The sequence below is a fragment of the Centrocercus urophasianus genome, unplaced genomic scaffold, assembly GCF_019232065.1.
Source record: "Centrocercus urophasianus isolate 14NV4802_14NV808 unplaced genomic scaffold, USGS_Curo_1.0 seq_17, whole genome shotgun sequence".
Classification (NCBI taxonomy): domain Eukaryota; kingdom Metazoa; phylum Chordata; class Aves; order Galliformes; family Phasianidae; genus Centrocercus; species Centrocercus urophasianus.
The window spans coordinates 29,709,661-29,737,251 of record NW_024884722.1 but is presented as its reverse complement, the minus strand read 5'-3'; the positions used below and the strand labels follow the sequence as shown (position 1 = coordinate 29,737,251).

Here is a 27,591-nt window from a genome sequence, read left to right as displayed (position 1 = left end):
TGTCATTAGCAGAGGGAGCCATTTATGCGTTTTGAAGGTTGGTAAACTCAAGCAGCAACACAAAATTTGGTAAGCCAAGAAGCTTAACTGCTTTACAGCAAAATCTGAAAAAAAAAAAACATCCTCTAAATTAGCAGTCATCAATTCCAACATCCTGAGACCTATTTAAACATAAGCAAGTCTCAGACAGTTACCCCGAGACGTACCTAAGACACCATATTCGGAAAGGGAGCTGTTGCACACAGTATAGGGGGCCTGCTGCTCCCAGAGGTGGTTCATGGGAACACACGTTCTTTTGTCAACTTCTTGATCATGAAGCACATGATGGCGATGGCTGCAAAGAGTCGTTGAAATCTGTTAGCTAAGAACACTCTGGGTTTTAACAATGCTACTTTCAAAGATAAGCTTTCAAAGCTACATTCTAGAAAGCATGCATGTAACAGTTATCTTTGGTTTAGATAACACTCTAGTTTGGTTGAAATCTAGCAATATGATTGTTTAAATACAATTACTGCACCATACGGACTTGCACTGATTATTCAAGACTGTTCTTCAGCATTCAAGGAAATTCAAAACACATAATTGCAAGGGAACAGGGAAGACAGTGAGGTGGAGGCAGGGGGTCGTTACACAATGTTTTAGACTGACAAATCAAAAATCAAAGGGAAAAAATATTACTAGAACATTTACTCTTCTTTGTGGAAAATGTCATTAATCTTTTCCTTAGGACAATTCTTTACCTTTCTTGCAAAAAAATTATCTAATCTAATCTGAGCACCAACACTTGAAACAGTTTCATCTTCTTTCCTGCTATTTCCATTCACACCACTTACAGTTCCCTGGAACACCATTAATCAGCATTAGAATGGGGCACCAAGGAGTGCTATCAAAACAAAGATGACTAAAGTAATTACTGCAATCCATTAACTCTCTGAGCAGACTAACTGAGTGAATCACACCAATATGTCCAGCTTTATGACTGCTAGCAGAAGGACAGTTATTATACTAGTAACAATTACTGTGCGTTGTATAGCTGCCAATACTGAACTGAAGACCAAGTCCTTTTGTGCTTCCCTTTGCTACAATGAATACTAGCTCTGAAATTTGTTTAGAAGTCACAAAATAAAACCAGGAAAAGACAGAGACTCTGAAGATTAACACAGAGAGAGAGGTAGAACGGAGAAAATACATCAGAACTTCTGCTACAGAAGAAATAATTGTGAAACTATCAGTTTTGTCATTCAGATGAGGACAAAAAGTGTAAAGACATAAGCTTCTTGAACGTGAAGCTGTATTTCTTCAGCAAAAGCTGATTACAGTAAGCATAGGTGGATAGCCAGGTTGCTCTGAAAGTAATGATTCCTTATTTATTTCCATGGATATGAGAGACACTAAGAGCTCAATAACACTGCTTGAGAGAGCAAATCCTCAAGTACAAAACACTGTTTTTCAACACAGTTACCATTAGATGTGTGGTTTTGATAGTGGTGAACAAGAGCTCTTCATTTCATGGTGTGACAGCTGTGCATGGCCAACCATAACACAACTTGTCTTTCATATCGCCATCACAACTGCTGAAATGCACCACCTCCTGCCCCACTGTGCTCACATCCACCGTTTGGTCTCTAAAACATTCAGCAAGCATCAACAAGCGTCAGTTGGTGCCATTTTTTCCACATGGAGGAATTCAATTCCATATGTTTGCTTTATAGACACTTCATGTCAGATGCCTTTTTGTCACACTGTCCCTCTGCTGCCATCTGTTGCACAGCAATAAAATGTGATGGAATGCTGGTGGAAAGGTTCAACCCCTACTGCCCTATCACCATTTGCCTCTCACACTGTGGGTCAATACAATAAAATAGGAGGCACTGCTTTCAGAGCAGCCCTTGCATGTAGACATGCAAGTCACCTTTTCCTGTTGTAACACAGTTGTCAGTTAGCTGTCAGACTGGTACAAAATTAAGTCTCTTTACAGGAATACCTCTTTAATTCTTTTTTAAAGGCTGAAAAATAACATCTAGGTAGGACACTAATTTTCAGGTAGTCTTTGCCAGTCAAAATAGCTTTTATTTGTGACATTTGTTCTGTGTTATCTCAGTATTTCTGTGAGCGCAACAACTATTGTCATCTTAAACACTGAGAAAATCTGGACATTAGGTCTGGCAAATCCTCTTCCACCAGTTAGAGAACTGAGAATACAGAAAATCAGTCTTCTTAAGACAAGTCTATAGCTGTGTGTCAGACTTAACACTAAGCACTCACCAGAATTAGGTAGGTAGTTTGCTGAACAATAAATATGCATTCCTGCCATTTACAAGACGCTGGTACTGAAATCAGGGATGATGAGAGAGGGGAATCTCCAGGTTTTCAGCTTTTTTTTTTTTTTTGTCTTGTCTGAAGGATTTTGTTAAGCTGCCATTAGAATGGGAGTGGGGAAAAAAAAGCCCAGTGACCAAATACCAAAGGAAGCTCAGCACAGAAACACAACACTGCACCACACGATGGAAGTAAGGCACCAAGATTTCCTCCTTTCCTGCAAGCATTCACAACTAAACTTAGTGAAGCCGTTAGTTAACTCAGCCCCAGCAACAGGCTTTGCATCAAAGAGTTCAATTAAATACATCATTAAGATTTTTCTCTGTGGAGAGACAGGTAAGGCAGCAGAACTGTATATATTTTATGAAGTGATGAAATTTACCATTCATTCACGCTCCACGGTCTTTAAGAGTCTCAGTACAAAGGATCTTGTTTCATTTAGAAGAGCCTTGCCAACTGGCAAGATATTTGTTCACAGGACAGTAGAGTTTCAAGAAGCTACCAATAGAGCAGTATTTAAAGGCTTCAGAATTTGTAGCAGCAAATGCCTTTCTCTTACTTATCAGCAATAGGTGGATTGTAGCAGAATTCTTACTTGAAAAGTAAGAAATAATTTCTGCTTTTCCGTCACATAAGGAAGAGAATATCTAAAAACGTTTATTCATTTCTTCTACCTTAAATATTACTCTTTAAAACACTCCATTTACATAAATGGGAGATCATCTGCTAGAATCTATGACATTAAGACTGATGTTGAATAGCCTCAGCCTCCCTCTTCCCTCAGAAGACTATATTGTTTAAAAATTGCTAATGTGTTTCTTGAAGTATCGGACAGCTTTTAACAGTTATCTCAGTACTCACCTAAAAGTGCCTCTCTCTACATCTTGTCCACTCAGTCGGACATGAATCCCTTCTTTCAGAAAGGAGCCAAAAGCCATGTACTCTGCCAAGGCCCAGTCAACAACCCTGTTCTTGGTCATTTCCAAGCGGGCTCTCAAAATCCGGGAGAGTCCTATTGGAATAAAGATCAGAAATCAGTGGATCTACTTCAGAGATATTTGACATTCACATTACAATCACCATTTTCCTCACTGGCTACAGTATACAGGAACACGAGAACTCATCAGGAGAACTCAAAGATTGCTGTTTTTAGTCTTAGTTGCTGATCCACTGTCTTCATGAAATGCAGAAGAACTGCATCAAGTTAAAACAACATTCACTTTGTAGACCATATTAGTTCTCCTAGGTTTGAATTGCTAGCAAAGTAAAATAACTTGTTTCCTAAACAAAGGTTTGTACACCGTCTGTACCTTGCTCTATCAGAAGAAAATGACAACTCTGCTACCAGAAACTATGAGAACAATTAGAGTGACTCAGGGTCAGGTACTTCTTTCCAAACATTTACTTTCACTTATCAACACCAAGTACTGTTTTGTAAAAGACTGAAGATGTCATCTGTTAAGTTCTTCTGTCTTTCTCACTCTTATTTTTTCTTGGCATTTGTCTTATAGGATTCTAGAAGTACTGTAAAGAAACAAGCAAAATTAATCAATATGATGAATATCTTATAAATAAAAAATCGTAGTAGCTGCCAAAGGATTTTCAGTTGGTAAGCAAAGGTTGATGTTAGGATAGCTTTTTTGTTTCTTTTGCTGTGTTTTTGTGTTTTTTTTTTTTGTTTGTTTGTTTTTTTCTTAATTTGCTGTTGTTGTTTGGCTTTGGTTTATTTACCAAAGATTACCAAAGATCGATTCACACTGGTGAGTCAAAATACAAGTTGTAACACCACAATTTTTATTGGAAATAAAATACCCTTTGAAGTTTCATACAGGTGCTCCCAACTGAAGCTATATAAGCCTAGAGAATTCAGTGTCACTTAACACTACCTTATTTGCATATCTGTACTGATGCTCTTGGCAAGCTATTCTATTTGCTGTATTTCTATTCTTCCCTTTGTTACTTTCCCAACCTTTACAAAAATTACTCTATTTCCTCTCCATTTAAAACTACACTCTTAGAATTTGTCTGTATTTAAATAAGAAAATCTTGAAGATCTTTCAGAGAATATACAAAACACTTGACAAAACAAAATCAGCTTCCACTTTTTCCAGGAAGACCAGGAGATATTAAACTGTAGCTTTCTTAATGGAAGGTCAAAGCACTCTGAAGTTGTTCTTCCCATTTTATTTTTTTTCCCCTCTTGTGGCCTTTTAAACTGTGTAAAAGAATCTAGAAGACAAAAGTTAGAGAATTATCTGCCCACGTGGAATAGTTATAATGGCAAATAATACTTGCTGTCAAGGTCAAGTTAATAAAGAGAAGCTGCCTTTTTAGTTAAAATGTCTAATACTGAATTTTATTAGCTGACTATATTTTAGAGTTTATAGTTTAAAATTATAGCATCACCAACAAAGTGTGCAAATCTGTAGAAGAGTTTTAAAGTTCATCTTCAGTTGTATCTGCTCAATAAGCTTACAGTTGATAACTAGTAATGCCCTGTTTCATTACTCCAGAGGAATATGAAAACATGGAACAGCTTCAGCAGACACTTTATTCCTCAATGGGTGATTCTGGAGATGAAAGAGTATCTGGAGATTTTGCTCAGAAAACAAAACAAAAAAAAAATAGCTCTTTCTTTTAATCCTAAGTACATTCCCTAGCCAATAAAAGAAAAAGGTCCCTAAACAAAGCAGTTCCGTGTTCACCAGGGAATGAATGTGTCTTTGCTCCCTGCAGAGCTGTTAAGAGTTCAACCTGACCAGGAAGTACAAGAATTCACTCAGAAGCTTGACAGAGTGCCAGGAGCTCCCCAGTGTGACAGGCACATTTAGCTTTTTACTACAATAGATGCTAAATTCAGAACTGAATCCCTTCAGACCAACAGTTAAGACTTTTTGAGAAGAAGGTAGATTTATGCTATCAACACTAAATGCTGTTGAAAGGAAAACTGTGTCTGAATTTGCCCACATGGAGTTCATTCAGCTGTACTACAATTACTCTCATAGCATATCAGCAGTGCTGCCAGGCCTGAAAAGATCAAGCTATTTTTCTGAGCAGAAAACTGTCTAACTGTAAGAAAAGTGTCTTAAGTGAACTCCAAATTAACACTGCTTTTAGTATTTGTAAAAACATGAATAGCGCTGAGATGGATTCCTTACTTCCCCCAAGTGCTTCACAAAAGGACTTGACAAATCAAAGGATTACTAACTTAACATTACAAAGAGTTTAACCTCCCTCAGAGAAAAATCTATTTTAAGGAGGTAGGGAACAGAAGCAGTGTGAAGCCGAAAAAACAAGAACAGGCAGTGTGAACCTGTGTATAAAAACTGTATGGATGTGGTGCTCAGAGCCATGATTTAGCTGTGGGTTGCTTGGGTAGCATGGTTAGGTTATATGGTTGGACTCAATGATTTTTAAGGTATTTTCCAACCTGAGCAATTCCATGATTCTTTGATTCTAACCTTAACTGACACATTCTCCTTTCCCCTTAGGATAAAAGAGGTGAAATAAAAATCACAGGCATTTTCCTCCTTGGAGAACACCCAATAGCAATTCATTTGCAGAAAAACAAAATCTGAGCAAGAAATACAGCCACTAACAGAAACAAAGATTCCAGCTGACCTGCATGTATTTTGAAGTCTTTGACTGGCACTGAACTAGCTACATTCCCAATGTGAGTCAGCAGGTCTTCTGAAATGCCAGTTGGAGGACAGGACATGCTCTTGGGTTCTCCATCCACATTAAAGAATCCTGGAAGTAAAGATCTAGTGAGGCGATCACGTTGATTCTAAGAAACATACTAACCCCGTTCTTCACCTTTCAAAGGGAGACAACCATATTCCCATTTTCTGCATGACAACATTACTTAATTTTGAAGACACAAGATCTGCTTTATTTCTACTTTCGCTTCTTGTGAAAAAGGCCCAACTGTGTGGGCATAGGTAGACAATAAAACGCCTACGGCACTTAAATCCTTCCAAAAAAAAAAAAAAAAAAAAAAAAAAAGAGAGGATGAGACATATTTCTTCTTTTCCCATATTTTCTTCTTCTCCTTTTCTAGTGAACTGAAAAGAGAGCTTTTTTAAGTGTCAATCTTAGTTTCCACATTTCTTTTTAAAAAACCATCCTCTTTCAATTTGATCTGGCAGAACGTTTCATTTACTGTTAACACGGGCAAACCAAAGATCTATTTTAAAGAAATACTGGCTGATAAAACATTGAAGAATTCCAGACTTAGGATTCAAAACAGAAGCACAATTGTATTAATATCAGGTTATATGAAAGGACAGTCCTTACCAGGCCAAGGTGAATCAAGCCAGTGTTTAATGTGTAGAATCTTATTATCCTTAGATCTGGTATATGCTTCTTCACATATTCTATCATACTTCGCAATTTCTTCCTGTAAAAGAACAAGAATGTTCTTTTTAAAACATCCTTGCAACTCCCATTCAGTATTTAACTCCAGAACAAAATTTAGTTAAAATTATGGAAACGTTTTCATTTTATCTCGGATTTTATCTAGGATAAAATAGGGTAAAAAGTCTTCTAGAAAAATGCTTATTATCCACATAACTCTGAATAAGTTATTTAGTTTACTGGAAAGATGTTAGAGAGGATAGGACTGAGAGACAAAGTGACAAGCAGTACTCTTAAAAGACATAACTGAATATAATTTGCAGTCACATTTCTACATCAGCATTATTCAGCTTTTACTTCAGGCTACAGATACTAGTAAAGACTAGAAAAGAACCTTCTAGAAAATTAGCCTGATTCTAGCTAAGGATCTGCTTAGATCCGATAGAAAACTGCATTCTGAGGGAGAATAAACTGTTTGACAATACCCACATTTCAATTCAAAACCACATCCAAGTGATTTAACTAGCTCATCTTGGAAGTATCAACAGCAGTGTGAACGTTAGTCTGCACAGCAAAATATCCAGTCAGGATCCTGAATCCAGTTGAAGTCCACGCCAGCACTGGTCCACTCTTAGAGCTATTAAAGTTAACTAGTTCTGCATAAACTGTAATCATTCTTAAGAATAACAGAAGGCTTTTTAGCTCATCCTCAATACCAGCTTCCCAAAAGATCCTTTGTTTCATCTGCACTCTACTTACTCCCTTTTAGAAAAGACCTAACTAGCTCAACAAGGACACCAGACCCTACATTTCATCCTTCTGGAGCATTTCAAGTCATCTCTGTCTGAACCTAGGTATCTGAATCATTGCAAGAAAATAAAAAGCTTACATGTTGGTGTTTTATTTTATTGCTGAATATAACTGCCACTTGGTGATGAACATAAAGCTGTATGTTATACCCATGAGTACTCCAACACCATCCTACTGATGGTTTGGAGGTGAATAATTCCTGCATCTCCAACCTCTCCTTCTACAAATCTCAGAATCGATTATTTTTCTTTTTTCTCCTAATATATGTATTAATTACTTCACAGTACTTTCTGTTCCTTCGGTATAAGAATGCATATGTACATTTATGTGGAGTTTGTTCCTAATTCAATCATAAGGCAAGGGTTGAAGTAACAAATTTGACCAAAGTAGTACCTCTGTGACAATTAGCTTTTAAACATGGTATTTTACATAAAAATGCAAACTGAATTGGATCAGAAAAGCAGACAACATGCAATGACAACTGTGTCTTCCTGCTGACAGTTCTGTAAGTCCCTTTTAACTCTATTGATATACTGCACCTCAAACTCCTGCAGTGTTACAGTCCCATCTGCGATCAGTTTATCAGCATACTTCTTCAGCACTGGCACCTGCTTGTGAATCTGCTTGTACATTAGGGGCTGGGTGAACATTGGTTCATCCATTTCATTGTGCCCTCTCCTACGGTAACAAACCTGCAAAAGGAAAGATTGTTTCCATTGGTGAAGGAAGATGTAAAATGGAATTCTTTTATTTCATAGTTGTACAGAGATATGGAAGCCTCTGGTAGAAAAAAAAGTTTATAGATTACTGCAGATCTTTTTTTTGTTGTTTTGTTTTTAAAAAGAGTCATTCAGATGACTTTTAAAAGTCATTCAAATCAAACTATGTCTCCTGAACAGAGAAAACTTAAAAGAATTATACGTATACACAGAATGAAAAGTTATGAAAACCAAGACTTACTAAGTCAACAACCACATCTTTGTTGAATGTGTTTCGCCATTCTGCAGCTACACTGCACACATACATCACTGCTTCAGGATCATCAGCATTCACATGAAAAATGGGAGCATTGACCACACGAGCAACATCAGTAGGATATGGAGACGAACGTGCCATACGGGGGTCTGTAGTGAAGCCAATCTAAAAAAATCCAGGAACTTCCATTACAATGATGTAGATGTCACCCTCTACTTTGCTTTGAACACTTGGGTTTTCATTCAACAATCGCTTATGCAGCAGTAGTCTTAGCTTTTCATTTTGGTAAGCCATATGAGCTTTTTTCCCTTTGCTCCCTTACAAACTAAACAAAGCAAACATAACCCAGTTGTTACAAACTGAATGAAATAAACGTAGGTGTTGAAGTGTTATCCAGTCAGTTGCTAGACACTATGACTGTTTTCAGGATCATTCTAGCCATTTTAATGGACAGAGGATACAAGACAACAAGCTAGTAAGCAAGAATAAATAAATAAATATACCAGCAAAAAAAAAAACCCAAAACCAACAACACTCAGTACATAAATTGATTTGAAAATGTTCTTTTTATTACCTGGTTGTTGACAACAACATGAATAGTTCCATTTGTGGTGTAAGAAGGAAGGTCACTAAGATGAAATGTTTCATAAACGACACCTTGTCCTGCAAAGGCAGCATCCCCATGTAACAATATGGACATAACCTAAGATGGAGGATTGCACGCACAAAATCACACACATATTAGAAAGTAAAACTCCAGTTCTCAGCATGATCTCTCTTCTCTGTGTTTCTGTAGTGCTTATGAAATAGAATCTTATTTTTATATCAGCATCCTGCATTGTATTTTTACAATAAACCACAGACTTGTCAGCATTCTGCTGCCTTTGTTCAGTTCCAAAATGAAATAGTTTTAAGTCTGCCTTCTGAAGTTTCCCTTAAGGCACCATTCTGAAAGCTTTATCCAGTTAAATAGGTTACCATCTATCTCTTCCGGGAAGGGGCAGAGTGGAAGAGTGCAATACAAAATTGTTAGTAAATTATTTTTATTAAAAATACTTTAGAGCCTACTAGCAAGAATTACTATAACATTATACAACCTTTACCTTTTTTCCTGCAGTATCCCCTCGATAAAATTGTTCAGCCTTTGTCTTCCCCTGCACAACAGGATCGACTGCTTCCAAGTGAGAAGGGTTAGCCATCAGGGATAGAGTAATCTTCTTGTTTGTTGCTCTGTTAATCCTCTCATGATACATTCCCAGATGATATTTTACATCTCCAGATCCCTAACGTGCAAGATGTAGTCAAAGCTCAGGAATGTTATACACACAAACTGCATCTGACTACAGATTTTTTTCTGTATGAAAATTCTGCTTCATTCTGAGAAATGGATCTAGCTAATTTTGCATCAGTACGCGCTACCATTTTATGGACTGAACACAGACCCCAATTCCCAATGCCGTGTGGGAAGGGAGGCTGAACAGGATAGATCGACTGAAGACTGTCTTTAGCTTGCCTTTACTCCTCACTGCTCAAGTCTGTTGGTACTTGGCAATAAATCACAGTGATCTCCCTTTGATGAGTCTTGTTTTGTTTGTGACAGTGATTGGTAAGTAATCTCCCTGCCCTTACCTCAACCCAGGAGCTTTTGCTTCATTGTATTTTCCCCTCCTGCTCTGCTGAGTGGGGAAGTCAGTGAGCAGCCGCGGAACTTAGCTAGCTGTCAGTGTGAAACCACCACAAATATCTGTAAAATATTGATTCTCATTTCATACATGCAAAGATCACTTCAAAAGTAACGCCTCCTGTTTCATTATGTTGGCTCATGATGTCAGAGGTGGATGTTGGTTGTATGGCAGTAGAGTTTGAACTTTCCACGGGTATTCCATTCAATTTTGCTGCTGCATGATAAATGGCAGGAGAGGAGCGGTCTGACACAACAGCACCTGACAGGGAAGTGTGTAAGAAGCAAAGGTGTGGAATTTTATTCCTCCACGTGGAAAAAAATGTGTCCAGTGGTATCTGTTGACACTTGCTGAATGTTTATAGAGACCAAACAGTGGATGTGAGCTCAGCGAGGCAGTGGATGGCGCATCTCAGCAGTTTTGACAGTGAGTCACCTCTGCTGGTACAGATGTCTGTGACCACAGCATGCAGGTTCTTGTTCATAGTTGGTGAAAATGCACAGCTAACAATGGAGACTGTGTTGAAAAACAGTGCTTTGGAGATGAGAATTTGTTCTAGGAAATTATTATTGTGCTCTTTGTATCTGTTGTAGTTCCCATGTAAATAAATACAAGGCATTACTTTTGGAGTGACAACGACTCCTGAATACAACAAACCCAGTTACATCATCTGGAACTGACGTATCTTCACTCATTTTTTTAAAGACTCTATAATCAAGACACCTTCTGCATGTTAAAGGTACAGTACAGTCTTTGAATTTATTAAGAAATTTTATCAAATGACCTTTGTCCTTAAACGAGAGAATATGACAGTGCATTTCAGCACCTGATAATGCTATTATGACAACTATGACAGGTTAGGTCGCAGTTGGACTTTGTGACCTTTAAGGTCTTTTCCAGTCTGAGCAATTCTGTGATTCTATGACCAAAAGTACATTGAATGTTTATCTCTCTAGGTATATCTCTTGAAGAAGCACCTTACCTCATCAGCTGCTTCAAGTTTGGGATCAAACTGACAGAAGATCTGCTCCAGCTCTTTTCGGATGACATTAGCCAATACATTCAGCCTACCTCTAAGAAAATTCCAAACAATATTATGTCTCAAAAATGTTAATTGCATAGAGTCAGGAGCATAAAACTTTTAAAACCGCAAGACACCCCTGTCAGAAATTTGGAGTTCAGTAGTTCACTTTGAACTACTGAGCTTGAAACCCTTCATTCTATCCCCTTCTAATGCATTCCCAATGTTTTTAACATCTACTTATCCAACTACAAGCAATGAATTATGCAGATATCCAGCAGTTTTAACATGATATTAATTAGCAATTAGCAGACCGCAAAAGTATGTCTATCTCAGCCTGATTTCTCAATTCTAGACTCAATGGAATAAATATCACAGCTGCTGCCACACTTGCTTTCAGCTCCAAAGTTCACCTCTAAGGGCCGCAGCTGTCACTGACACGTCTGTTACATTTCTGCACAGCCATTGCTCACTCTAACAAACTCTTGCTTCCACAGCTTCTCTAACATCAATTTTATTAATAAAATTCAACTGCTCAAAACCTGCCTTAAGACTAAAACCATGCACTGGGGGGTTTCTGTTGGCATTACCTATGAGGCATCCCCATTATAACATATTCAATTCCCATTTCACTGGATTTATCAATGATCGTCTTAAGCGCAGGAATCATTACTTCACATCCTTCCAAGCCAAATCTCTTCTCAGAAGACCACTTGCGAGCAAGGAAGTCTTCAAATCTTCACCAAAGGGAAAAAAAAAACAAAAAACCAAAACAAACAAACAGTATTTACATTACGAAAACGTAGCAAATACTTATTGCTTATGAATACATGCTTACAGGCCTCCAGTGATCAGTCACACTTTGGGGAAAGGGGTAGAGAGAGGAAGACAAAACAAAATTAAGTCTTCCTCCTCCATTTGAGAATTATTTACGCTGACTTTGAAACGATTTGGATAGGCAGAAGTGTCACCATCTTGGTCAAAATTCAAGTTAAACAATTCTCTTTCCAATGTATAGCCCTTCCTAGAAAAGAAGTCTTCTCTATGGATTGAAAAAAATAGAGAATCTGTATTTTCTGGAGATAACTATTAAATGCTCAAAGAAAACAGCAGCAGAAAGCATGCCTATTTCAATAGCAGAGCTCCACAAATTGCCTGATGTAATGGCTGGAAATGTGCCAAGAGAAAAGACACAAGAATTTCTGGTCCAGCTACATCAGGAGAAAAGTGTGGATCCTTGACAATTCTATGCTTTTTCATTCTTTAACGCATTTGGACCAGAGGCAGTGCAAGTGGTTAAAAAGCACCTTTTAACAAATACCAAAAGGGTCACATGTTGTCAAGCGTGGAGATAAAAAATGCAAAGAGAATACATCTTCATTAAAATAACTGTATAAAATCATCTTTGCAATGTCTGGGCTTATAACGCTGCCATCATCCATTAAGACACTGCTTATTCCTCACTTAAAATGTTGACATCTACATCTTTGAAATGAAATTGAGGAGAGAAATGAAGAGACTCTCCTTAGATAAACATTGAATACCTCGGCTAAAACATGCTGCCATAATTCTGAGGAAGTCAGTGGGGTCATGCCTGTTCATATGAACTGAAAGTGGGGTCCCTATGCAAACACCAAGCCTTACAGAGCAAATAAGAAACTGGTTGTATACAGTTTTCCTTCTCTTTGCAGCTGAAAGCCAATACTGAACAATTAGAAAGTTTGTAATTTAAGTCAAGCTGTCAATAAGCGTGTAGAACTACAATATTTCAGCTCCATCTTGCAAGGCCCCCATATGCTGCTGTGAGTTCACAAGGGCAGGCAAGCTGCTGCTGCTGCTATGCGTATCTGGTGCTCAGCAAGGAGCAAGACAGCTGCTAACAGAAGGGGAAATACGGAAAGACTGCACAGGTATAAGATGCCCAGACTACACAATCGTTGTCCAGCACTGATATGTGGAGTAATGCACAAAGCTCAAATATCTACAGTCACTGTTTTGTGGGAAGAAGATCTTTTGTTCAACAGGCTACATGTAAGCATCGCAAAGAATGAGAAATCTTGCTTTAAAATACAGTTTCAAGTACCTGAAATATGTACTTGGAAGTAACAATTTTAATATCAGGATTCTTAGGTGAAATGATGGAGCTTTACAAAGTCTCTTTAAAAACTGTTCTCAAGACCACAATCAGTTGTTCGCAAAACCAGATTTCTTTTTTTCTTGTTCATTTTCAGACAAAACTAGCACTCTAGACGGATAGAAACTTAAGTAAAACTTTTTTCTTCCATTTACAGCAGAAAATTTATTTGGTAAAAGACGAACATTTGGCTGCTTCGTGCCACTAGAAACTGCAGATTTTTCCATAACTTAGATAAACAGGAATAACAGCAAAAATTTTTGTCCCCAGAGAAATGGAGATTATTACACTGAGAGCTTGAAAAATGAACTTACACAGGTGCAACATTCACTTGATCAGTAAGTGACTTATTTCTGTTTAACTTATAACTGGACAAACAATCTTGTTATAATATTGGCAAAGAAAATGCCTGGCAAAAAAAAAAAAAAAACCTTCCAAGACTTCCAATGCACCCTTCATTTTTAAGTCTTTGAATAGAGAAGCTTAATCAAAAAACTTGCCTTTAAACATTGCTAACTCTCATGTTTACAAAGGGATATGCAAACTGTTACAAAACATAACAGTTAGCATAACTCTCATGCCTGGGAAGAGAATCTAATTCAGGCTCTGGAAATAAAGCATTTCTATACAGTCACAATGAAATCAATGAGCTGCTTCCAGACATGCTTTCCTACACTGCAGAGAACAAAACTCTTGCTGCCAGCACATTTCAGTGTACTTCAAAAGGCAGAGGACAAAAACTAGACTGGAAATAAGATCTAAATCCGGTCCCATCTTGACACAGCTTTCCAAAGAGACTATTAGTATCCCAGTGAGTCAAACAAAACTCAGGTTAACATTCCACTCATCTAAAAATTCTCTTTGAATTGATAGTTATGATTGATATGATTTCTTTTGACCATGTGCTACCGGAAAGATATATGCATGGCAGAATATCAGCACCCAAATTTGTTACAGAATCCTTAGAGTTGGAAGGGACCTTTTTATGACTCCTATTTTTTGAAACAGGCTACGAATGTTCTCACATAGATATCACTAGTCTGCTGAAACATTTTTTCCCCATTATTTCTCCAAAAGCTAATCCAAACATTGCCACATTTGCCACAAAAGTCTGTGTGAGTGGCAAAGATCACCACTTCCCATTTAAGAAAACAGAACATTAAAATTCACTACACAGACCTTGATAAACCTCATAGTACATGCTTTCCCTAGATAATGTGGCCAGGTTAACTACACACACTTGCATTCTAGGTTTCATTTCAACTCTTAACCTCTACCTGAAATTTACTGAGCCCACCAGCTTCCCATGTTGATGTATACCCAGCAGTCACAGAGAAGTTTCCCAGCACCACCCCAGCATACCTCATTGAGCGCACCAGCCGTGCCAGCAAAGTCCTTTTTTCCTCATTTGTGAACTTCATAACACCTGGTGTCTCAAACTTCTGCCGGATCCATTGGCACTGCTCCACGTCATTGATGAACATAAATTCCAAGCCTATGTGTTGGCAGTAGGTATTCTAGGGTGTAAAAACACCAATTCAGGAGGCTTTAGGAATTAATGGGTCATGAAAAAAACAAGTAGAACTTGAAAATCATACTTTCTTGCACTTCTGAAAATCCTGTTGTATCTTCTCTTCCCCTAGATTCTCCTCACACAAATCCTATGGGCAAATAAACTATTTTACTGAATGCAGGCTTTGCCTCACTAAATTGAAAGCTTTCTCCACAGAATAACATTGAATAGTTTTGTACTGAAAGACTTCCCTTTGGATTACCAAAGGATTTTCAAAATAGGCCAACACGTCTGCCTTAAGCTTCCTGGCATATTTCACCTAACTCAAGACTCCTCTTCTGGACATACACAGTCCTTCCTTACACGCAACAGCAAAAATTCCAAATAATTTATTAAAATATATCCCGCCTTTTTAAAAGGTCACCTAAAGTAATAAAAACAATGAAAAGACAACTATGAAGCCTCATGCAAGTAATCTGAAAGCTACCAAAAATGGAAAAAAAAAAAAAAAAAAACAAATCCAAGCAGCTGAGAGCAGAGAAAGAAATGAAAAGCAAAAACTACACAGACACTTCTAAAATTTTAGCATCTTGTTGTATTTATTTTCTTCTTACCTCAAAACTAATATTTTACCAGAAAAATTGTGTTTAAAATACAGTCAACAGAAATAAGGCATTGTGAATTTGAACACATAGCATGTGCTCCCTACTGCATCTAAGAAGTCATTTAATTCAGCTTCAAATGAAAAAAAAAAAAAATCCAAAGCTCCGGTGGGAGGAAGGAAACTGGAGGGTTTTTCTCTTTAACACAGATCAGTTTTTCAAGGCTTTTAGATTTTGCTATTGATTTTTTCCCCTTATTTGTACATTATAATTTTAAGGATTTTTTTTTTTTTTTTTTTTTTTTTTTAATTACTGCCGAAAATGCTGGAAGTACAAAAAAACCCACATTTTGAGCTCCAAAGCAAACACAGTAGACACTGTCTGTGCATTAGATAAGCTAATGTAACAGTGGGTCAGATGTGCAACCCAACTCACTCTCTTACACTTCATCAGATTAAAGCACAGAGTTCCTATAAGCTCAGTATTTATTTTCTACTTACTTATGTTGCTTATTCATGATTCAGTTCTCTATTTTACCCTTTTAAGCCCCACTCACCCCTAGCCCTATCTACTGCAACGGATTTCACTGCCATGCAACGAAATGAAATCTCTACTACTTCAACACTACAAGATCCCCAAAAAAGCACAGTCAAGAACACTCCATGTCTACTAGCTTAGCAGTTCACAAATTCACTACAAGTTCTACTTAATGTCTGTAATTTCCTCTATGTACATTTATGTAAATTATTTACTATCTTTGATGACTTCACATGGCATAGCTGTATTTGTCAGAGAACAAAACTCAAAGAAGGGGACTGGGGATAGAAGCAATGATCATCACCGTCTACAAACTACAGCTGGGCTTTCATCAATTTGGTACCCAATTCTCCTATTTTTTACTAAGATAAAAGTCTCACTGAAGACAGGACACCAAGAGAAATCCCTGCACATCCTATGTATTGTTTGCAAGTGTTTAATATGTGATAGCAAGTAAACAAAAATTATAAAGGTTCTGCTGGTTTCAATCAATGGATCAATATAAGATCTTTTTTGCAAAACTATGGGCTGAATTAGTATTCTACATATTCCTTTTTTATATTTATCCTTCAACTACGTATTTCAGATGAAACTAATGGAACTACTATCTCTAAAAGCAGTACAGGAGACATTTCTCCTGTCATCTGAATTCTACGCTTGCTGTATTAATAAATGACAAATAAGTTCTCTGTGACTTACAATTGGAAAAAGTTCACTTCTGCAGGGATGAAAACAAGCCACAAATTAAAGATGTCATACTGACCTCCAGCCGTTTGATGATCTCTCGTAAAGAAAGACTGTTCTCATTTCCTCCTATGAAGGTGGTTGTAGGTAGTTGAAAGACTTTGTCCAAATCTGATTCATGCAAGCCGTAAAACCCTAAAACATGTGCATTATCAATTTGCAAAGCAAGGTACAAGGCAAAAAGGAAATCAGAATTGTTTTTCAAACAACCACAAACCGAAGTTTAATAAAGAAATATTAAGAAAGATTAAGAATTGAAAATGAGAATATTTTGAAGGCATTCCTTGTTATAATGCACTTCACTCCGTATTTTAAAGAAATGCGTTCATTACAGTTACTGCCATTGACTCACTGACACTCCATTTTGTACTTCACTGTTAAGTGAAAAGACTAATTCACAGAATCACAGAACTACCAAGGTTGGAAAAGACCTTCAAGATCACCCAGTCCAACCATTCACCTATCACTACTAGTACTCAGTAAACCAGGCCCCTCAACACAAAATCCAAACATTCCTTGAACATGTAATTGTAATAATCAGTGTAATTGTAATGATCAGGATCTCTTCCTTGTGGGAAAAAAAAGCAACAAACCAAACCAAAAAGAACGAGCTTCCACACACAGAAACAGTTAACAGGCTGGTTGGATGCCTACCAGATTGATTTATCCAATATTAATAATGAAAAAAAAACAGAACACATTCAATGCAACTCTGCCCAAACACTCTGGTAGAATTATCAAGGTATTTCTTCCCCTGCCTTTTCATGGGGAAGTTAGTTTCAAAGATCACTGAAATGACCTGTACAGCACTATTTCCAAAGCAGCTTATAAAGCAGATTACCCCACCAAAACAGTGTTGCTCAAGCATATCACATCATCTAGATTTAGAGCTATACAAATCCATGGTTTAGAATACAATTAAAAGAAAATATTTAACCATCATGTAGTTTCAAAAGCCAAAATACAGAACAGGCAAGACAGGCATCAATGCAAGTTAAAGAGTCCATGGGACAACGTTTAATCTTGACTTGTTAATGAAAAAATGCATATAATCTTAAAATCTTGCTTTTATTCTGGAAAGTTGCAGGCATCCACTTTAACACTGATCTGAAAGCCAACACACAACTTCTAAACCCTCATGTAACAGTGCTGTGTTCTCTGTTATTACAAAAGAAAAGAAAAGAAAAAAAGGCAATTAAAGATTAAATAACTACAGAAGTTAGTATTTAGAGCTGGAATCGGGCCAAAGGACTGTGCTGCAAGACTTTTACTATACAGCACTTTCAGTATTTCTGTTTTAAAGTTAATACTATATATTGTTAAATTTTTTCTTTTTCATAACACCAAAAAAAAAAAAAAAAGGTGGGGGGAGGAGGTGAACAGTTCCATTTAAAACAAAGCAGTGCTACCACTCTATACCCTCTTCTTTGCTGTCTGCCAGACTTCACAGGCTCTTCATACTCTGTTATAAAAAAAACAACAGAACAGAACATGTACAGGCACACACAGAACACCTGGGCTTTGTACTGCAGCATATTTACAGAAGCATCACTTTGTATTTAAAGAGCCATAATCTTAGTGAAACTAAGGAGTTCCTCAGCAATTCTAGGACTTGAATGTGCAGTAGGTATACCTGTAACTACTGCATTTCAAAAGCAACTCCCAGAAGAAACTTCCTACCAGAAAGTTGTGACAAGGAAAAATGCAGAGGAAAATGAAACATTAAAACACCGTCTGTGATATTTGAGGCTGTTCTTATGTTTTCTGCCTGAAACATTCAAAGATTTTTGTGACAGACAACACTTAAGATAATTTCTAATCTAATCACGGAAATTTTAGCTCAGTTACTAAGATTTCAGACACATTCTTCCCATCTCATTCAGAGTCCAAGCACGTTTTTCCTGTGCTCACAGAGCTTGCAGTATCATCTCTCCTGCCCAATCACTGCACTAAACTATCTGTAAAAAGTTAATCTGTATTGACATTGCAACAATCATTTATGACCTGAACAAATTATCTTCAGTTAGTACATATCCATTTTATTTTTAGTAGGTTCTTGTCTTTAAGGCTGACAAACTTCACAGTGAACCTTGATTTGTGTCAATACCTCTCTGTTTACAGACTTCAGCACTCCACTGCTTTTGTATGATCAAGGATCAGAACTGCTTCCCTTCGTGCCACCAGAAACAGAAAACACAGAGACTAAGCAGCAGCAGAGGTACTTAAAGTAAAACAAAGCAGAACGTGTTTTATCTGCTTCTTGCATCACATTTTATGACTAGTTCAAAAAGCTTCCCTATGTATCAAAGAAAAATTGATTCACTGTCCTTATCAGGCAGAATACCACCTTTCAAACAAACCAGGTATATCAAAGAGCAGAGAAAAATCAATCAGATGTTTCTTCATTCAAGTACAACAGGAATAAAGAAACCAGTCAGTACTACTTCTAAAAAACATGCCCTCTTAACAAGCAGAAACCCTCATCCTTACCAACCCTCTCAAAAGCAGATCCCTGTTTACTCTATTCTTCCAGCAAAGTAATAATAATCATTGTTTGATTATATACAATTCATGAATTCTATAGTTCCCATGCTTTCTTCTGATAATTTCAGACTTTGCTTCTTCAAGTGTAACATAAAGGATAAATACCAGAGGCTAGAACCCAACTTAGGTATGAAATTTCTGCCACGGTGGTTCCCCTATCCACCATTCTGCTTATTTCTTGTTTTGACTGGGGACATCTGAAGTTTAATCAGGATGAAAAAAAGGTACCAAGCATGAAGGCACAAATGTGATTTAGATCACCAGAACTTGGTCTGATGCACTGATTAGTAATAATTTCTGGTGTTAAAAAAAGTAAGAATTTGCATATTTATATTTAGAATTGTTACTCATCTGAAAGTGAACTCACAGCAACCTTACCAGTGACCTCAGGGTAGAAATTTGATCTTCATGAAGTTTGAGCCTCCTTACTGAGACTCAAGCATCTAACTATTTTGTGATACCATCAAGCACAAAAGGTGCAAGCCTTCCCGCAATGTCTCATTCAATCACCTCAGCCCAAGGAGACAGAAAAAAGACCAGTAACCATTGCAAATAACAAGGTACGCTGTGTACTCACCAAGTTTATCGATTGTAGTGATTAAGTCAGATGGAACAAACGAATCCAGGTCTGCATCCAGAATCCCAAGAGGATCTAGCTGAGCCACATGATGGCCACGGATCTGAAAACAAAAAGTGACAGAAAAACAAAATCAAGCTAATTAAAGTCAGACAAAGGGAATAAGTCACCGCTACCTCTCCAAAGCGCGTAGATAAGCCATGAAGTCAAAACAAGCAAACACTGCTAACGTCAAGAGTCAGAGTCGCAAAGTTTGCCCCTAAAGAACAAAAAACAAGCATTATTAATATCTCCAGATATTTATACTATCCCTATTAATAACTGTAGGCTACAGATTAGAATGCAAGGTTTTTGCTTGGCATTAAACTTAAAGTAGAATTACACAGAAATATAAATAAAGAAAACTGATATAAATGGTAAAATCTGAACCTTTGCATAAAGTTCAGAAAATAATTTGTATATTTTCTACTTTGGTTGTTTTATATTTATGCCTGAGTCTTCTTTTGAGCAGATGCAGAACACCAAAATATGGTATTACCGACCTTAAAAAAATGGATTGATGAGAAATAATTTTATATCAGGAGTTAAAAAAGATCAGTCTTCGTAATCACATAGCAATCACATCATAGCTTCACTTCACATAGCAATCTCTGTTTTCATGTGAGAAATTCCGGCAATTTAGTCTATGATATGAATGATACTGAGGATACTAGAGAGCACACAGGAAGTGGGGAGTTTAGCCAGCTTTCAGTTATCAGGATTGCCACTGTCAATGCACACAAGTTGCTATAGATTAGTGCCTTACATTAACACACAACAATACTACAGAAGAAATAACTAATTAATTCAATAGAGACACACGAGTGCTTTGTGTTGGTTTTTTTGTTTGTTTGTTTTTGTTTTGTTTTTCTTTTTTTTATATGATCTCTGTTATGCATGAGACTCCTAGACCAAATTACCTCATTAAAAGCTTTTAATTGATGAAGATTTGACCACTTTCTCCTTACTACTTTTCAAGGAGAAATTCAGATCATATGAGCAGAATTTCATTCACATTGCTAATATCTCAATTGTCTCTTTATATTAATAAACTGGAACATTAATAACTTACATCACAAAGTACTAGAGAGGGATTAAAGCGTGGCTCATTTATAAGAAGTGACTTATAAAAACACTATTCAGACGTTCTGTATTTGCTGTATTGTTGATTTCACAACAAAAGCCATTCCACTCATAAGCAAACAAACTGAAATAAGGCATCTTATTTAGAACCACCAGCCCTGCAAATTCAGTCTGGCCTCTGAGACTCTTTGCATCTCATGAATCACCAGTAATAAAGCTCTGACAGGCAAAATGATGCCCACGGCAACATCTGTGCCACTTCATTGTTTACAGCAGCACAAAGTCTATCTGACTGGAACTAAGCAAACAATTCTGTCTCCAGCATCATCAACAGGAAAGAATTCACCTCCCTAAGCTACAGCTGCTCTCCAGTATTAGCTGGAAGATTATTAGCAAGAGTGCCAAAACCCATAAGAGCATATTAGTAAAGCATTGTGCCATATTACCAACTGCAGGAGCAGTTGGTCTTTAACTAAAACACAGTACACAATATCCATTGTGCCCAGTTTTCACAAGAGATAGAGGGTAAGAGCGAAGGAGAGGGTAAAGGATGAGCCAGCACAAAATTACAAGCAAACATGAATAAAGAGATAGTTGAGCACGCATGAGCAAACACATGCAAACAAGCAAGAAAGCAAGCAAGGCAGATCTTGCAGCTCAATCAGATGAGATAAAACAGTCTCTAAGTGCTTCATTTCCAAGCTTAGCAAATCTATCTTCTACTGAATCATTACAATTCTTTAATCTGGAAAATATACACATCTTCTCAAGTCAAAAGGATTCACACAAGTGACCACTGGTTACTAACAGATAACAGCAAGGGCTAAATCCTGATCCTGTCAAGATCATGAAATATTTTCACACTAAGAGTTTGTACAAAAGACCTTCTAAATAACATAGCAGTTACTGCTGAGGACAGCATACCCTCTAAGTATGGTTTGTAGATTGTTCCCTGATAGACACCCCTCAGCACAATCAATTTTATGCATTTTGCACATTTCACCTTATTGGAATGAACAGGTGAAACAGGCAAGTAGAAACGTCTGATGGTTGTCAGTGTTTCTAAGAAATAATTAAATACTATCCTAATATTACATCTAACAGGCAATTTGCAAAGCATCACAAAGCCATCCAGCTAAACTATATAAATATATATTGCTACATGCAGCAACCATGACCATCAAGTGAAGTTTACAGTATTTCTGTACTACACTTTGACCTATCATTTGTAAAGTGATTTTGCAGCCCGTAGCAAAAAGTTTTGTTATTTTTCTTGTTTCAGACTAGGGTACATTAGAGACTGGGTACTTTTACTCTCCTCCTCAGTTGCAGACCTTTTAACATGAGGAAAAATGTATTTCTAATTTGAACAAAAATCAGCTACTAGATATTGAGGCACAACAAGAACAAAATTTAACGCAGCCTTGCAAATGAAGTCTACATTTTGCAAGCCATCTAAATGCATCTAAAGGGCAATTTTACTAAAGTATTTTAATGTTTTCTCAAAAAAACATTCTTTTTTCTTTTCTTGAACCTAACAAAAGTCATACTTTTCTTTTTCAGTTTAACACTTCTAAAATCAAAGTGCTTGCCTGCTATTACAGAGGCACTGTAAATACCATCCTCCATGCCTCCAGAAAGCTTTCTGTAGTAACCACAGCTTCAAGCTCTGTTTAAAAAACAGAAATGAAAGGAAACAAAGTCAAATGGATATGGCTACTCCTGTAGTTTTTGCAGTATCTTACAAGAAAAGAAAAAATTTAAGAAAAATTACCCCTTATCTATCATGAACTGCCATACTGTGTGATCTACCAAGTTCAACAAGACTAATTAGTTTTATTCTGTACTATTTTATGAAAACAGAGTTTAAGAACATAGTTATTTTCAAGACGAGCTCATTCGCCACATCCTAATCAGATAACATTTAGCAGAGGTGCTAACATGTATGTGTTAATTGAGCTGGTTTTACTTGCTAGGAGCTAAACGATATTGAATTCAAAAGAGCCACATGCAGGGTCAGAAGACACAAACTCAGAGGGACCAAGCCAAAACACCTGAGTCAGTACTGATGGTGGAGACAGGATGCCAAAAGGTATGCTTCTGTGCCAGTGCCTAGATGAATTTTTGGAATATCTGCTCCAAATATCAAACAAAAGTCCATGACTGTTACGCACTGGTATAGAACTTAAAACCTCACATCCAATTCAGCTTCAAATCAAAATACAATTGTCATTAATTGTATCAAAACAGTAGCTTATTTCACAGGCATCTCACTAAATCACAGTGCATCAAAAGCAGCAGTCAGAAACACCATTCTGGACACAGATTCCAAACAAATAATTAAATAAAAGAGGAGCCAAGATATTAAACTTAAAAGCATTTTAGTGCCTGTGTTCATTTTTGTTAAGCACACACTTTCCACTGGAAATCCCTTCATTGTGTCCTGTGCTTTGCGTTAGAAAAGCAATAGATTAACTGCCTTTCCAGAAGACCTGCTCAACAGACCACAGGGCAGTTTACCACAAAAACCATAAAACAGTGACAGGTTTGAGAAATGAAAATTCTGTATCTTTCTCAATTTCATTTCATTATCAGGCAAAGGAAGGTCACAAATTGATCTAATCCCTTCAACGCTGAATTTAGAGGGTATTAAATACCTTTTAAAAACAGACAGTTGCCTTAGGTAATCCTCTCTCATTGTCTGTCACAGACACATAGGTTCCTGCCATTTACAAAGACATTTCCATTCCGTCACTTCAGTCAGATAACACACACTTTCAAACGCAGGAGACAGAACAGCCATTCCTTAAAGAGTTTCAAGTCAAAGTAGCTTCATGTTCCCTAACTTTTTCCAATTCTTCAACAAAATTTTATTGCAAGCAAAAGTTAATAGGCTGAAGGAGTTGTTTACCACATAGATATTTCAAAGTAAGCTTTGTATTTTCTCTGCATTCACAAACCTTTCTACTCCCTTACAATATTTCTCCAAAAACTGGATTAACAGGATTCATATCTGAATCGCTGGTGACAAGGCAATATATGTAGAAAATGAAGTTTTCACACTGTTTTTAAGCCCTTAGTGAAATCAAGATACTAAACACAAGACCAAATAGAAATACTTCAACTTGCTTTAGACTTGGCAAACGTGTAACCAAAACTGCTGCATCACTTCCAAAATCCTTTTTTTTCTTTTAGAGGAAAAAGGAAATTATGCTATTTAATTTAATAAAAGGGTTAAAAAAAAATCAGAGTGTGAAATAAAGTCAATTTTGATGAATAGCTTCTCTAAAAGCAATTCATCAAAGCTGACCTAAACTCAGTACCTTTCAGCCTCCCAAAATTCAGTCTCTGCTTCATTCATTATTTCTCCTCTCTTTTTCCCTACAAATAATCCTGCTCATATCAAAAATCTCAACATGCACACTGGATGCATGAGAAGGTAAGCACATTTCCTTCTGTCTTACAGGAGACTGAAGCATTTAGAACTGTAACAGCTTCCAGTTCAAGACAGACTTGAACTGTGGAAAGGTTTGTTGCTGAAGAGTGGGAAAAGCTCTTATTTAACTGCACACATCTGAACATCATCAGCACCTCCATACTCTCTCTTCATAAGAGGTAACATTAGTTGAGGTAATTATTACTTATCATCCCAATTTGGTCAACTGAGCTGGAGAGAAAAAAAGTCCTAATAGGCAGATGTTAAGATCAAAAGAAAAACAAAAGGAAGGAAAAGGTTGGTCACAAAGGAATGAACTCCTTACCCCTTCCCCTCAGTACACTTACTTGGTACGCTCTTATTAAAGACTGCACAGCAAGATGATCTTCAACAAGTTTTTCAGCTTTCCCCGGTGTCCGGGCCAGGCCATGGCTCTGAAGAAATGATGCCTTTCTTTCCAACTGATCTGGCAGTTGAGGATCATACGTTTGGCCAGCGTTCGCATTACGGAAAAACAAATCCCAAGACTGGACATGCGTACAGAGAAGGAAGGAAGAAAATTCCTTACCTCAGATGAATATTTCAATCAAAAGCAGCAGCTTCAAGCTACTAATTGTATCTCACTGCATGACAGTCTTAAGTACAACTAACAGCAACAAAAGAGCATATTCAATGCAGGATAAAAGCTCTATCTTTTCTGCCTCTGTAACATCATAAGCAATGATAAGAGACCAGAATATACCAAGCTAGAAGGATGCCAGAAAGGTCATTAAGTCCAATATGTAAATGCTCCACACCTTTGCAGCATCTCCATGTCTTTGTTTACATAGAAACCTTTTTGTCTGCCTTCTTAGACTGAGCTTACTCAGTGGAAAACTCCAACAATACGAGTGCAAAGCACCCTGATACAATATTCATTCACACGGCTCTTTTTCACGGCAAAGCTGATTCACACAACCAGTAACAGGTATAAAATTGTGCTGTTAATAAAGACCTACCAAGCCTCTAAAACTGAAAACCTTAATAACTGAAATGAAATCATTCCTTTAATGATACTTAAATAGTTCATGATATTTAAGATACTCAATGAATATGTTGACTCAGTCCTTAATAACTTTTCTTGAAGAAACCACTCTGCTGAGTGAGGCTTTTGGTCAAAGATCCCTTCCCTGCTAGCTCAGAACACCTTACTATCAAAGAAATCACAGCCCTGGTTTCAGTTGCAGGTGACAACTTCAAAAGAATACACATTTCAAAAACAGAATTAAAACAAAAAGTCCTTTTACTTCCACCTACACTTTTATATATTTCACTTCAAATATTCATTGCAGAATACACAAAGGAAAGAAAATTATGTAATACCAGTTAGGCAACAAGAAAATATTTTTAAAATTATATTTTCATTAATAAAGACAGTCTTCACACTGATATTTCTGCAGGTTTTAAGGCATTCAGGAACAATAAGAGCAGGCCAACCTATGGTGGCAAAACCTCACTCAGTTTTCCAAGTTTAAGTTGTAGAAGTAGGTTCAGCACTCACTGAACCTGTGAACAGAAACTTCTTCATGAACATGAGCATAATGCCAGAAAGAAACTCTTCTAAGGCACCTCTTATACTCTGTTATTAATATGAAGTTGCATTGCTACAAATATGATAAACATATTTAATTATCCACCCTCCTCTTATGCAGGCTTGATGTAACACAGTCTCATTCGTACACACATTGCAAATCAAGATAGGCACCTCACACGTCGTGGTTAGTTTTAGGAAATAAGTCATGCTTACCACCTTTACTCTTCTTTGCATCACACCTTACCTGTCACAATTAGATTAGAAGTCCAAATTCATGTAACATCCTTCAAGAGTCTATCAGTACAACTGTATTGCCTTTGGTATTCTGTCTGTATACCTTACTCCACATTAAGAACCATATTGTTATTCTACACCTATACAACACACGGTCGGAGAGATTGCAGGTCCCAGACCATGGTAAACCAATACAATATCTTTGTGTTGAAAGTAAGGCTACGTAGACTGCAAGAATTATTTTGTCAATACAGATATTAATTTTCAATATTTTAGTAATTTCCAAACACACATTTCGAACCATGACAAATCTGACATTCATGCAAAGTTTAAATAAAGAATGTGTTTTGCTTATCTCAGGGTTCTTCTTTTCTCAGCAGAGCCGACTGTATTTCTTTGTTTTGTTAAAAGTTATCACAGCACAGTCCCACAGAAAAACTGAGTATTAACCTAGTGGACTGCTGAGACATCTGCTAATAAAATCCAAGCAAATTTGCCCAAGAAGCTACTGGGTTAAGAGCAAACACAGGCACCCTTCTGCATGCAAATTCACAAACAACAACAAAAAAAAACCTTCAAAAGGTTCAAATATGAAGACACCGACAGCTAAGAGAGAAGGAAACTACACTATTTCTTAGCGTGTTTTTGAACTTATTGATTTGTTGAGCCGGTTTGACATTTAATCAGAGGGGAGGGAAAATATATCATTTGGCTACAGAAAATTAGTTTTTTCTAGACATCCATCCATCAAAGCCTTTAAAAAATTCTCTAGTGCCTTTCAAGATTGATACCAGATTATAGTCCTCAAGTCTTGTGTACTGATGCCAGTTTCTGGCAACGGCATTTGCCAAATGACTGAAAAGACAGAAGACAAACTTGGTCTCACAGCTTACCTAAAGGTTCTCAACTAAACTTAAATTTTAATTAAATTTAAAATATGGTATGGAGAACTTATAATAGAAAAATACATCTATACACATCTATGAGGGAAAAAAAAAATCTAAAGTGGCACAGAAGTGATACATGATACATTCTTCTGCTTTTTTTCTGACAGCAAATCCCTACTGCAGTTAACCACTATTTTAATTTCTCAATTAACGCCATACAATTCAAGAGATTAAGTGGCGATATCTTACTCATATAATAAACAGCATTACACTTCAACAACTAAAACATCTGTTACCTTGCCAATGTTTATTTTTTCCCCTAGTGCCATGATATTTATCAACTGCACTAAAAAGAGTAAATCCTTAGAAAGACACACACTGAGCATCACTACGTAAAAACCAAACAGAGGAAAAAAGTCAAACAGAGGAACAAAACCACCCTTTTTCCAAGTATGCACAACAAGAAAGTGATTACATGCTCAAGGTAAAGCAGCTGCATACAGGATAATATGGAAGACACTATGT

The 27,591-nt window shown here is 37.0% G+C and overlaps 1 protein-coding gene across 1 annotated transcript in view; it reads right to left on the bottom strand.

Annotated features, from left to right (window-relative positions):
- Nucleotides 1-27,591, bottom strand: part of OGDHL (oxoglutarate dehydrogenase L) — a 50,602-nt gene that overhangs the window by 20,290 nt on the left and 2,721 nt on the right. Inside the window, exons 2-15 of the mRNA XM_042818323.1 lie at nucleotides 24,720-24,899; nucleotides 19,815-19,917; nucleotides 16,713-16,828; nucleotides 14,660-14,814; nucleotides 11,754-11,900; nucleotides 11,125-11,215; nucleotides 9,564-9,743; nucleotides 9,035-9,163; nucleotides 8,446-8,625; nucleotides 8,025-8,177; nucleotides 6,616-6,718; nucleotides 5,941-6,069; nucleotides 3,181-3,331; nucleotides 207-334 (exon numbers count right to left, since the gene is read on the bottom strand). Of these exons, the coding sequence (XP_042674257.1) occupies nucleotides 207-334; nucleotides 3,181-3,331; nucleotides 5,941-6,069; nucleotides 6,616-6,718; nucleotides 8,025-8,177; nucleotides 8,446-8,625; nucleotides 9,035-9,163; nucleotides 9,564-9,743; nucleotides 11,125-11,215; nucleotides 11,754-11,900; nucleotides 14,660-14,814; nucleotides 16,713-16,828; nucleotides 19,815-19,917; nucleotides 24,720-24,899 (1,945 nt within the window). The remainder of the gene's footprint in view (nucleotides 1-206; nucleotides 335-3,180; nucleotides 3,332-5,940; nucleotides 6,070-6,615; nucleotides 6,719-8,024; nucleotides 8,178-8,445; nucleotides 8,626-9,034; nucleotides 9,164-9,563; nucleotides 9,744-11,124; nucleotides 11,216-11,753; nucleotides 11,901-14,659; nucleotides 14,815-16,712; nucleotides 16,829-19,814; nucleotides 19,918-24,719; nucleotides 24,900-27,591) is intronic.